Source organism: Papio anubis, chromosome 9, assembly GCF_008728515.1.
Source record: "Papio anubis isolate 15944 chromosome 9, Panubis1.0, whole genome shotgun sequence".
Taxonomy (NCBI): domain Eukaryota; kingdom Metazoa; phylum Chordata; class Mammalia; order Primates; family Cercopithecidae; genus Papio; species Papio anubis.
This window is the reverse complement of record NC_044984.1, coordinates 6954842-6967844: the sequence shown is the minus strand read 5'-3', so window position 1 is coordinate 6967844 and position 13003 is coordinate 6954842. Positions and strand designations below refer to the sequence as shown.

General features: G+C 53.9%; 2 protein-coding genes and 1 pseudogene across 3 annotated transcripts in view; 1 reads left to right on the top strand and 2 right to left on the bottom strand.

Annotated features, from left to right (window-relative positions):
* LOC101005415 overlaps positions 1-6819 on the bottom strand; it is a 13962-nt pseudogene extending 7143 nt beyond the window's left edge. The window contains exons 1-3 of the transcript XR_004176268.1: positions 6814-6819; positions 6164-6371; positions 5913-6077 (exon numbers count right to left, since the gene is read on the bottom strand). The product of XR_004176268.1 is annotated as an uncharacterized LOC101005415 (transcript). The remainder of the gene's footprint in view (positions 1-5912; positions 6078-6163; positions 6372-6813) is intronic.
* SPSB2 (splA/ryanodine receptor domain and SOCS box containing 2) lies at positions 6087-8759 on the top strand. Its single transcript, XM_031650226.1, is given in 4 exon segments — positions 6087-7056; positions 7058-7479; positions 8388-8474; positions 8477-8759. Coding segments are annotated over 4 exon segments (786 nt in total). The 5' UTR covers positions 6087-6817; the 3' UTR covers positions 8515-8759.
* A 126-nt stretch (positions 8760-8885) lies between these two features.
* Positions 8886-12874, bottom strand: TPI1 (triosephosphate isomerase 1). The gene is made up of 7 exons (XM_003905884.3): positions 12048-12874; positions 10731-10854; positions 10528-10612; positions 10321-10453; positions 9935-10020; positions 9576-9663; positions 8886-9447 (listed from the first exon to the last, which is right to left on the bottom strand). The coding sequence occupies exons 1-7, from the start codon at positions 12271-12273 to the stop codon at positions 9329-9331; spliced, it is 861 nt and encodes a 286-aa protein (XP_003905933.1). The 5' UTR covers positions 12274-12874; the 3' UTR covers positions 8886-9328.
* Positions 12875-13003: the final 129 nt, after the last annotated feature.

The window sequence follows — 13003 nt, the reverse complement described above, 5'->3', positions numbered from 1 at the left end:
AGCCTGGCTAAGTTTTTGTATTTTTTGTATAGGCGGGGTTTTATCATGCTGCCCAGGCTGGTCTTTAACCTCTGATCTCAAATCAGTCGGCCCACCTTGGCCTCCCAAAGTGCTGGGATTACAGGTGTGAGCCACTGTGCCTGGTCTTACAGTCATGATGTTATTACTGATGTCACATACTGGCAAGCATATCCAGGTGGATGACAAGTTTCAGGTTCATATCTTTATTTTAGTATGCTTTCTTCTTCTTTTTATTATTATTTTATTTTCATAGGTTATTGGGGAACAGGTGGTGTTTGGTTACATGAGTCAGTTATTTAGTGGTGATTTGTGAGATTTGGGTGCACCCATCACCCAAGCAGTATACACTGAACCCTATTTATAGTCTTTTATACCTCCACCTCTTCCCACCCTTTCCCCCAAGTCCCCAAAGTCTATTGTGTCATTCTTATGCCTCTGTATTCTCATGGCTTAGCTCCCACTTATGAGAACATATGATATTTGGTTTTCCATTCCTGAGTTACTTCTTAGTATGCTTCCTTCTTCCTCTTCAAAACATTATAAAATATTATTTTGTACATCGTTATATATATATACTGCCACATAGTGATTTTTACACAAATATATGCTGTACCTAATAGATGCAGTAACTAAGGGATTTTCTTTTTCTTTTTCTTTTTTTTGAGATGGAGTTTCGCTCTTGTTTGTCCAGGCTGGAGTGCACTGGTGCAATCTCAGCTCACTGCAACCTCCACCTCCCAGGTTCAAGCGATTCTCCTCCTCAGCCTCCTGAGTAGCTGGGATTACAGGCATGTGCCACCACACCCAGCTAATTTTTGTATTTTTAGTAGAGACGGGGTTTCTCAGTCTGGTCTCAAACTCCCGACCTCAGGTGATCCGCCTGCCTCGGCCTTTCTTTTTTCTTTTTTTCCCTAGTTCTCGTGGTCCTCAATTATTTTATTTTATTTTATTTTATTTTATTTTACTTTATTTTGAGACAGAGTCCTGCTCTGTCGCCAGGCTGGAGTGTAGTGGCGGGATCTCGGCTCACTGCAACCTCCTACTCGTGGGTTCTCCTGCCTCAGTCTCCTGAGTAGCTGGGATTACAGGCACACGCCACCATGCCCAGCTAATTTTTGTATTTTTAGTAGAGATGGGGTTTCACCATGTTGGCCAGGATGGTCTCGATCTCCTGACCTCGTGATCTGCCCGCCTTAGCCTCCCAAAGTGCTGAGATTATAGGCGTGAGCCACCATGCCCGGCCTATTTTATTTTATTTTTGTTTTGTTTTTTGAGATGGAGTATCAATATCACTCTGTTGCCCAGGTTGGAGTGCAGTGGTGCCATTTTGGCTCACTACAACCTCTGCCTCCTGGGTTCAAACAGTTCTGCTGAGGGATTACAGGTGCAAGCCATCATGCCTGGCTAATTTTTTTCGTATATTTAGTAGAGACAAGATTTCACCATGTTGGCCAGGCTGGTCTTGAACTACTGACTTCGGCCTCCCAAAGTGCTGGGATTACAGGCATGAGCCACCACGTCCAGCCTATTTCATCATCATTATTATTATTATTATTTGGTAGAGATGGGGTCTCACTGTGTTGTCCAGGCTGGTCTCAAACTCCTGGGCTCAAGCTCCTGCTTCAGCCTCTGAAAGTGGTGGGATTACAGGAATGAGCCACTGTACCCAGCCTACTAAGGTATTTTCAAGGGTAACTTTAACTATGTGATATAATTGTAATTTACTTCTCCTCATTTTCTATTCCTTTAAAATGTAAAGCTTGTGACAGTCCAGCCCCTTCAGCCTGGAGTCCCACCTCCCAGTCCCCACATGTGCTGTCTCTCACCAAGGTTGCCAGTGACCTCTGACCAAAACAATCTTGTAAGTAATCAAAACTGAATTTTCTACCTTATTCTGTTCTCCTTGACCCTTCTTTTACTCTGCACTCTCTTTCTTTGTCCCCTTGCTCATATTTCACTCACTCATTCTCATAGTTCAACTCCTGACTAAAGGCTGACACACCTCCCAAATCCCTGTCTCCAGCCCAGGCCTCTCATTCTGCCTCCAGACCTGCCATTTTTTTGTGTGTTCTGGATGGTTTCATTTGCGTGTGGCTCAGACATCTCAAAAACACATCCTAAACCGAACTCACCATCTCCCTCTCTCACCCTCCTGCCCCTGCCCTCAATTACTCCTCTTTCTGTCATCTTCATCTGGATTGGTGGCAACACCTTCCAATCAATTTTTCCAGGCTAGAAACTTCCCTTTCTTTCTCTCTCTCTTTTTTTTTTTTTGAGGTGGAGTCTCGCTCTGTTGCCCCAGTTGAAGTGCAGTAGCGCCATCTCGGCTCACTGCAGCCTCCACCTCCCTGGTTCAAGCAATTCTCCTGCTTCACCCTCCGAAGTAGCTGGGATTACAGGTGCCCACCACCACACACAGCTAATTTTTGTATTTTTAGTAGAGACAAGGTTTCACCATGTTGGCCAGGCTGGTCTTGAACTCCCAACCTCAGGTGATCTGCCTGCCCCGGCCTCCCAAAGTGCTGGGATTACAGGCGTGAGCCACTATGTCCAGTCTCAACTTCACATCTAATCAGCCACCAAATCTTGCCATTTTATCAGTGTTTCTTGAATTATTTTCATCCTTATTTCTACTGTCCTATTTCAGGCTCTTGACACTTGTCACCTGGTCTGCTGGAAATGGTGTCTTTGCTTCCAGTCCTATTTTTTTTCTTTTTTTTTTTTTTTAATTTTTTAGATCGAGTTTCACTCTTGTTGCCCAGGCTGGAGTGCAATGGCGTGATCTCAGCTCACTGCAACCTACACCTCCCAGGTTCAAGCAATTCTCCTGCCTCAGCCTCCTGAGTAGCTGGGATTACAGGCATGTTCCACCACGCCTGGCTAATTTTGTATTTTTAGTAGAGATGGGGTTTCTCCATGTTGGCCAGGCTGGTCTTGAACTCCCAATCTCAGGTGATTCGCCCGTCTTGGCCTCCTAAAATGCTGGGATTACAGGCGTGAGCCACCGCGCCCGGCCAACTTCCAGTCCTGTTTCCTTTGAAGCCTCCTCTACATTGCTGCCAGGGTGGTTTTTCTAAAATGCAGATCTGGCCAGGCACAGTGGTTCACGCCTGTAATCCCAGTACTTTGGGACGCTGAGGCAGGAGGATCACTTGACCCAGGAGTTCGAGACCAGCCTGGGCAACACAATGAGACTCTGTCTCTATTTTAAAAATTAAAAAATAATAATTTATTTTTATTTTTATTTTTTTTTTTTTGAGACAGAGTCTCGCTCTGTCCCCCAGGCTGGAGTGCAGTGGCCGGATCTCAGCTCACTGCAAGCTCCACCTCCCGGGTTCACGCCATTCTCCTGCCTCAGCCTCCCAAGTAGCTGGGACTACAGGCGCCCGCCACCGCTCCCGGCTAATTTTTGTATTTTTTTAGTAGAGACGGGGTTTCACGTGTTAGCCAGGATGGTCTCGATCTCCTGACCTCGTGAACCGCCCGTCTCGGCCTCCCAAAGTGCTGGGATTACAGGCTTGAGCCACCGCACCCGGCCAATAATTTATAAATTTAAAAAATAAAAATAAATTAGCTCGGCATGGTGGTATTTATGCACCTGTTGTCCCAGCTACGCAGGAGGCTGAAGTGGGAGGATCACCGGCGCTCAGGAGGTTGTGGCTGCCATGAGTTGTGATCATGCTACTCCACTCCAGCCTGGGTGACAAAGTGAGACCCTGGCTCAAAATATATAAATAAATCAAATGCCTATCTGACCACGTTCCTCTCCTGCTTCTATCCTACGGTGGCTCCCCATCACTGGCCTGTCCTATGAGAAAACATTTACATTCCTTAATTCAGCCTAGAAGGCCACTGTGACTTGCTGTCTACTTCTCTGGCCCTTCTCTTGCTTCCTTCCTGGCTGTAGCAACCTTGAAGATACTGTACTTCCCCAAACCCACCTGCTGATTCTTGCTTTTTTCATGCGGACTCCTCTGTCTGGAATGTCTTCTACATGCTGCAACCCTAACCCAACCTCCATACTGCAGAGAAGTGGCTGGTCTCAGGCCAATGCCTAGTCATCCTTTTAGATTCAGCCCAGGCCAGGCGCGGTGGCTCACGCCTGTAATCCCAGCACTTTGGGAGGCCGAGGCGGGCAGATCACGAGGTCAGGAGTTCGAGACCAGCCTGGCCAACATAGTGAAACCCCATCTCTACTAAAAATACAAAAATTAGCCGGGCATGGTGGCATGCACCTGTAGTCCCAGCTACTTGGGAGGCTGAGGCAGGAGAATCACTTGAACCCAGGAGGCGGAGGTGAGCCGAGATCATGCCACTGAACTCCAGCCTGGGCATCAAAGCAAGACTCCATCTCAAAAAAAAAAAAAAAAAAAAAAAAAGATTCAGCCCAGTGTGAAGGTGTGAACCCCTTCTAGGACATGAAAAGATTCAGCCCAGGTGTGATCCTCTTCTAGAACATGCTCCTTTCCTAACTGCTTGAACCCCAGATAGAAGTCCTATTCTTTTTACTTCTATAGTACTTTCTTTATATCTCCATAATTTTATTTACTATTAATACATGATACATTGTTTTATAAAAGTCTTTGTAACCTCCTTAAGGATTCACTGCTTAATCTCCAGTGCTTAGCACAAATCATTAAATGCGAACCAGAAACTGTTCCAAATGTGTTACATCTATAACCTCATTGGATCCTCACTACCAACCCCATGCAATAGATACTAATGTGATCTCTGTCTTACAGAGGAAGAAACAGGCACAGGGAGGTTCAGTAATTTGCCCAAGATCATACACACAGTGGCCTTCAGGTATTCATGAATGGGGAGTCTGGTTCCACAGTTACCATGTTTGCCATTATATTATATTGCCTCCTTATTAGTGTCCACACTCTGTAAGCACATTGACATCTACGCTTGTTGAGTGCATACCATGTACCCAGCTCTGTGCTACATGTTTTACCTGGATTATTTCAACTGCATAACAACCCTGTGAGGTAACTACCATCATTGCTCCCATTTTACATAACAGAAAACTATAGAAATCTGGGGCTGGGCATAGTGGCTCATGCCTGAAATCCCAGCACTTTGGGAGACCCTGTCTCTAAAAAAATTTTTTTTTGGCTGGAAGTGGTGGCTCACCCTTGTAATCTCAGCACTTTGGGAGGCCGAGGCAGGCAGATCACAAAGTCAGGAGTTCGAGACCAGCCTGGCCAACATGGCAAAACCTTGTCTCTACTAAAAATACAAAAAATAGCCAGGCATAGTGGTGGGCGCCTGTAATCCCAGATACTCAGGAGGCTGAGGCAGGAGACTCGCTTGAACTTGGGAGACGGAGGTTGCAGTGAGCCGAGATCGTGCCACTGCCCTCCAGCCTGGGCAATAAGAGCAAGACTCCATCTCAAAAAAATAAAAATAAAAATAATTTTAAAAAAATTAGCTGGGCATGGGAGCACATGCTTGTAGTCCCAACTACTTGGGAGGCTGAGGTAGGAGGATCACTTGAGCCCAGCAGGTCAAGGCTGCAGTGGGCTGTGATGGCGCCACTGCACTCCAGCCTGGGTGACAGCAAGACCCTGTCTCAAAAAAAAAAAAAAAAAAAGGAGAAATCTGGCAACTTCCCCGAGATCACACAGTTAACTAGTGGCATAGCTTCACTCAAACTCCAAGTCTCAGCCAGGACACTCTACCAAATGAGATCAACGGCTCAGTAATGGATTGGCATCCAGTATGAACACTGGACCAGCAGGGAAAACTATGATGCGTACAGCCCAGAGCCTGAAGCAGATTTCACAGCCTCAGAGGTGGCACAGGCTGACTCAAAACCCGGGGCAGAAAGGGCCCAACCCAGAAACAGTGACCCGGAATCACAGGGAAATAGAAATGGGAGTCAGCACAATGAAGCCCCTCCTTCACCCCATGCTCCTTATTCCTCAGGGTCGCAGGAGTTAGTTGCTCAGGCGGTTCAAAGGTCTTGACGGTGAACACCATCCCCAGGGATTCCCAAGGCGGTGATGCCATCAAAGCGTTAATTCTGAGCTGGGCCTGACCGGGTGCGGACTCTGCCGCAGGGAGAGAAGGGTTAATCGCCCCGGGCCTTCGCCGTGGGGGCGGGGCTTCGGGGAGGGTCACAGCCCGGTGCGGAGACCCGAGGTTAACCGCCCGGGGTGGGCTCCAGGGGGCGGGGCATGCTCCCCGCGGCTCCGGCGGGTAGACAGGTAACTGCCCCTGAAGGGGCGAGGCCATACAGGGGCGCGGCCTCGGGCTGCACAACCCGGGGCGGCGATGAGAGGGTTAACGCCCCGGAGGGCCCTGGCGGGGCGGGGCCGCGGGATGAGCGCGGCCCGAGGGAGGTGCTGGGGGCGGAAGCGGCACGAGGTGTGCACCCTGCGCGCCCGGCTTCTTTCCGCCCGGCTCTTCCAGAGGCCCGGCGACTTCCTGGGCTGGGAAGCCAACCGAGGTTCGAGGGCAGCGGCTAGGGCTCGGGGCGAGTAAGGCGGATGGTCCCTGCTGAGGCCCAAAGGGGGCGAACTCGTGAGAGTCTCGGGCGACCTGGGTCAGATGGGGCGAGGGCAGATGAGGGGTCCGGGAGCTTTCGGGCAGCGAGGGGGGAGGAGCGGGCCAGTTGGCAAACTTGGGTGAAAGGATGGGGTGCCTGGGTGACGACCCCCCGCCAGGATTCTGCTCCTCCACCCCTTTTCTCCCAACTCGCTTCCAGGCCAATCTCAAACTGGAGCTCAACTTTTAGAAGAGAGACGCCCCAGCAAGCCTCTTTCGGGGAGCCCTATAGCTCCTCACCTCCATGGGCGAGACAGCCCTGGCGGGGGGCAGCAGCAGCACCCCCACCCCACAGGCCCTGTACCCTGACGTCTCCTGTCCCGAGGGCTTGGAAGAGCTGCTGTCTGCACACCCTCCTGACCGGGGGGCCCAACGACGCCACGGTTGGAACCCCATAGACTGTTCAGAGAACATCGAGGTCAAGGAAGGAGGGTTGTACTTTGAGCGGAGGCCCATGTCCCAGAGCACTGATGGTGTCCGGGGTAAGGGGCTATTCAAGAGGCCTGCACGCCTGGGAGATCAGCTGGCCCCTAGAGCAGAGAGGCCCGTATGCCGTGGTGGGCGTGGCCACGGCCCGCGCCCCGCTGCCGACTAAGCACTAGGCGGCGCTGCTGGGCAGCAACAGCGAGTCGTGGGGCTGGGACATCGGGCGGGGGAAGCTGTACCATCAGACCAAGGGGCCCGGAGCGCCCCAGTATCCAGCGGGAACTTAGGGTGAGCAGCTGGAGGTGCCAGAGAGGCTGCTGGTGGTTCTGGACATGGAGGAGGGAACTCTGGGCTACGCTATTGGGAGCACCTACCTGGGGACAGCCTTCCGCGGACTGAAGGGCAGGACCCTCTATCCGGCAGTAAGCGCTGTCTGGGGCCAGTGCCAGGTCCGCATCCGCTACCTGGGCGAAAGGAGAGGTGAGGCCTGGGGCAGATGTGGGGAGAACTTTCTGTCCCTGGTGGCAGCGGTTTGGGATGGAAACTCTTCTGACAAGAGCAGAGGGGATGCACCTTCGTCCAGCCTGCCTCTCGCCTCTGTTCAGTGCTGGGAAAGGCTAGGGGTCTTTACAGCTGTGATTTAATCCAACAGCAATAGAGGCTTGAGAAAGCAACTTTCTCACGTTTTCTTGGCCAGTAAATGGTGAACCTTCAGAATGGAGGGAGGCACTCCAGGGATGAGACAATTCAGGAGGTATCAACCCCTGAGCAAGAGGCGCAAAGGGTTAGGTACTGGGTTTGATGTACAGGTCCAAAAGGAGGAGGACAGGCAGAGCCAGGTACCCGGGGTGTGTACCGGATTCTCCGGGCTCTGACCTGTCTCTGTGCCACATACCCACTTCCTTCCTCAGCCAAACCTCAGAATGGGGACACTGGGGCCCTGGGCACCCGGGAGGAGAGCAGTGGAGGAGGCAGGGCCTTAGGGAGGGGCAACAGGGGAGGAGCCTTCCCAGGAACTGACTGGGGCCAGGGCTTGGAGCTGCTCTCTGCAGTTGTGTGAGCTGTAGAGTGGACGGCCATCCTTCCTCACCTCAGCCCCAGCTCCCAAGCCTCTGGAGTCAAAGCCTGGGCCAGCTCCACCACGGTCAGAGCCACCTTGGCCTGTCACTTAGAGGGCCTTAGCCAGCACTTCACCCCAGCTCTGACTAGGGATGTGTGAAATCTTAACTGGGAGGCAGAACTTCAGGGCATCTCAGATTCCCCTTTCAGCCAAGGTGGGCACACTCAAAGCAGGAAAGCAGAAAGGCATCTGGGCAGGACCCTGTAGTTTGAGGACGTCTGACTGGTGGCTGCACCCATACTCACATTCCCCTCCTTCTCTCTCCCAGCGGAGCCACACTGTCTTCCGCACCTGAGCCACCTGTGTGTGCACCACACCCTGGGGGATACCCGGCTCGGCCAGGTATCTGCCCTGCCCTTCCCCCTGCCATGAAGCACTGCCTGCTCTACCAATGAGCCCTGTAATACCACAGACTGTGCTGAGGCCTTGCCACCACCCCTCCCCTTGGGGAGGTGGGGAGGCACTGCTGGCCTAGACCAGCTATTGAAAGCTGGTGAGGCTGGGCCCCTACCCCAACCCAAGCTCTGAGGAAATCAACAGCCCCAGAGCTACTCAGAGGAAGAGAGGGAGCCGGCATTCAAGGCTATGACAGTTTGCTACGCAAAACGTTTTTTTCTAGTAAAAACAGTAAGAGGTACTATTATAGAAACCTGTTCTTGGTTTTTTTTTTTTTTGTTTTTTTTTTTGCACAAAGGATCATTTATATAGCTGCCTCAAAAAGGAAGATTATCTGGGCAAGTCCAGTGAAGGCAGACAGACCACAAGACCTAGTGCCAGGTGTTTATTCCCTCACATGTGGGTGGTTCACGTACACAGCACACAGGCATGGGCACCATGGGAGAGGGTGGCACTCCTGCCTTCGGAGGGGAGGATCTCGGCCTCACTGTGTAAGAAGGGAGAGGATGGCTTCTCTCCTGCCCTCACTAGGGCCTAGGGAACCCAGGAGCAAATCCCACCCCTTCCACCTCTCAGCCGAGGAGAAGCCACCTTGGTGACATTTAGTTCCAACCATTATAGTAAGTGGAGAAGGGATTGGGCTGGTCCCAACCATTACAGGCTGAAGATAGTAAAGGAAGGTACAATTTGGATGAGGCCACAGGAAGGAGCAGGCGACACCATCAGAAGCATGTGCGGGGGAGGGGCAGTGACTGGGCTTCTGGGCTGCTTAGTCCCTGGCTTGGCAGGAAGGGTAGGGAAGGTGGATGGGGCTCATTGTTTGGCATTGATGATGTCCACGAATTCGGGCTTGAGGGAAGCACCACCCACAAGGAAGCCGTCCACATCAGGCTGGCTGGCCAGCTCCTTGCAGGTTGCCCCAGTCACAGAGCCTGGGAAGGGAGCAGAACAAGGGCTTGGTCAAGAATGAGATGAGTATACCCCATCCCCACCTCCATGTCCGAGGGCTCAGTCTAGTCCTCAGCCCACTCCCCCTCAGCCGGGAACCAAAGCCACTCACCTCCATAAATGATACGGGTGCTCTGAGCCACTGCTTCAGAGACGTTGGACTTAAGCCATCCTCGGAGCTTCTCATGTACTTCCTGGGCCTAGAACAAGAAGCTGGACTAAGTAAGACCTTTTCCGTCTAAGAGGAAAAATCACTGGCACCAGTGGACACTTAGTGTGGTTTCTGACTGAGTCAGAGTACCAGGGCTCCGATCCAAGCCAGGCCCTGGACTGGATGCCCTTGGACAAGTCACTGTCTCTGGGCCCAAGGTCTCCGTCTCTTTGAAATAAGGGGTTGCCCAAGATGGTCTGTGTCTGTCCAAACCTACTGAGGCAGGCTGGGATGAGGGCAGGGCTCCTGGGCTCTGTTACCTGTTGGGGCGTTGCAGTCTTGCCAGTACCAATGGCCCACACAGGCTCATAGGCCAGGACAACCTTGCTCCAGTCTTTCACATTATCTGCAGGGCACAGATCACAGATGGAGGGAAGGGTGAACAAGAAAGAACTCTCCAGCAAGGCTCTCCAGGAGTGTGAAGGACGGTGGCCTACTGCCCCCTGGTGGACACTGGGGGATTTCCAGGTGGCATCTACCTTGGGGGCTGGAGAAGTGATAGGCCCCAAGCAAGGATTCTCACTCCCCCTCCCCCTTTTCCTTTTCTGGATCAGCATGGGGACCAAGACAGGCTCCAGGGCCTGACCCTACCCTCTGAGTCTCTGTGGCCCTGGATAGGCTCAAAGGTCCCTTTTTCCAGAGATACCTGCGATGACCTTTGTCTGCTCGAAAACAACCTTCTCAGTGATGCCAGCTTCCCTTTCATCTAGCTTCTCCCCAATACAGGCGATTACTCCGAGTCCCTCAGCCAGAGCATGGGCCACTTTCTGCCCAATCAGCTGTTGAGAAACAGACTTGGTGAGACATCCTTCTTGGAAAAAGACATCCCTTATCTTCTCTCTTGGCTACTAACCTCATCTGACTCCCCAAAGACATGCCTCCTCTCTGAGTGCCCCAGGACCACCCACGTGGCTCCGCAGTCTTTGATCATGCCAGGGCTAAAAGAAGAGATGAAGCCAAGGTTCAGCAGGGAGCCCATCCTGTGGCTTTCCCCTCAAAGCCACAGGGGAAGTGTAAGGGAAGGGTCCCACACACCCCTCTCCACCTCGATCTCACCTGATCTCCCCAGTAAAGGCCCCATTAGTCACTTTGTAGCAGTTCTGTGCAGCCACAGCAATCTTGGGATCTAGCTTCTGCCGGGCGAAGTCGATATAGGCAGTGGGGGGAGCACAAACCACTTCTGAGGGCAAGATGGTACCACAGGGGGATGAGACTAAAGAAAGCCTTCATTCTCCACAATTCCTAACCGGAGCCCTGGAGCCCCAAAGCCCTTACCCTCTTCTTCCTGGTTCTGCTCTCCTCCCCTTTTCACCCCAGCAAGATGACCTCTGTCCACTTTCCAGCCGAGGCTGGGTCTGCACTCAACTCGAAGAGCCTTCCAGATACCCCTGAGAGGCCACGGCCCTCGCCTTGCCCTCTGCTCTTTTAACAGCTGTGGCTCCAATTTCCTCGAGCTATTCTGGGCATAGGCACCTCACAGACTCAGCATTCTGTAGGGGCCAACTCTGCTTCCTTTCTAAAATAGCCCATCCTCATCTCCCCTTTGCAAGGCAAGGATCTGTAGCAAAAGGAGAGGGGCCAACTCCTGGGGTTTGTATTGGGGCCTCTGGGGAATGAACGAGAAGGGGATGCCTCTTTGGATCAGGCCCGTGACTCTCTGATTTCGGTGGAGGGAGGAAGGAGGACGGAGGAGAGCATCCTTTGCCCGTGGGTGGTAGAGCTGACTCAGAGGCCTTGCGCTTTGCCGTTTCCAGGTTGGGGAAGGCGGTAGGATGGCTCCTCACTCCCAAATCGCTCAGGCTATTTGGCACCGGCTCGGTCCCTTCAGTGGAAGGCGGGAGTCGCACAGGTTGCCCAAGGGAAGGGGTCAGATCTGGAGGCTCAGGGACCCCGAGCAGCTTGGCGCGGGGACCCGGCCGCTAGCAAGGAAGGGGAGGAGTCTGGGGCTACGTGCTGCGGCGCACGGCGCGGGAGGCCGAGGGGCAGGTAGCGGGAAGCCCACGCGGCCCAGCCTCCTCCCCCACCCCGGGGTCTGCGGTCAGCCTCCCCTGGTCTCCCGCAGAGCCTCGGGTTCCGCTCCTAACCCGTCGCCTGGCGGACACAGCCCCAGTGCGCGCCCCGGGGCCACTTTCCTCCAGAAGACCCAAAACGTCCTTACCTGCCCCACGGTCGAAGGGGCATCATGTGCTCCGCCCTGCCCCCTCGACGCACCGACGGGGCTGCGGCTGCGAGGCCCCTGCCCGGACCCCAGCGGCCCTCGTCCCACAGCCCTGCATCATCAGGTCCGTGCGCACACCGGCCTGGAGGCCTCGGGAGAGGACGCTGCCACTCCCGCCCCGGCCCCGGCCCGGCCCCTCCTCGGCGAGGGCTTACCGGTGTCGGCCGGCACCTTGGCCGCGTTCAGAGTGCCGATGAGCTCCCCCAGATTCTGCTTCCGCCCGTTCATCTTCCAGTTCCCCCCAACGAAGAACTTCCTGGAAGGCGCCATGGCGATGGAGCCGAGACGCTGAAGGTCAGTGTCTGCGCGCAGCCGCGGCCACTGCCCGCTTATATAGAGCGCCGCGAAGTGGAACTCCGCCTCCTCGCCGTCCTCCGCCATGGCCCGCCCGGTCCCCCGGAGCCCTGCCCCCCGCCCGCCCTCCTGCAGCCGCCTCGGCCGCCGCCCCGTGTTGCACTGTTCCGACGTTCCCCCTTCTTGTGGCAACGTTCTAGGCGCGTCGGGGGCTCGGTCGCCTCCGCCTCGATTGCGGGGCTTTCGGGACAAGGCGAGACCTGTGAGCTCCGGCGCTCAGGGGAACCCCCGCTGACCCCACGGGGCCAGAAGTGGTTCAGCGGAGCTAGCTGTTGGCAACTTGGCCGTCGCCCAAATCGCCTACTGTGGCAGAGAGGGCCCCTCTCCAACTATGGGATAGACAACCTCCTTCCCCCATCGGAGCAGCTCGTGCCCGACTACTGAGCAGGCAACCTTGTACCCAGGGAGTCTACCTGAGTCAAAACTTGCGGGACAAATACAGGGTTCACAGCGGGAGGGGCAGCCCAGAGATGCATAGGCCACCAGGAGTGTCCCAACCCTTGCCCCGGCTGGCAAGGCCTGGCAGGATCTGTACGGACTGAGTCCCAGACTGAAGCCAGCTAGCCACTAGGGATATCTGGGAAATACTCGGACTCCTGTGTGACTAGAGAAGGGCTCTTCACTCAGTCTTTCCTTGGCTTTGTGTCGGCACTTTGTCACTCTACACTTCCCCACCCAACCCCAATTTTCCTAGAGCTCTAGAACGAGTGAAAAGTGGAGACTTGCCTTCGGGGGGGAGGGGGCCAGAGTTAGGAGT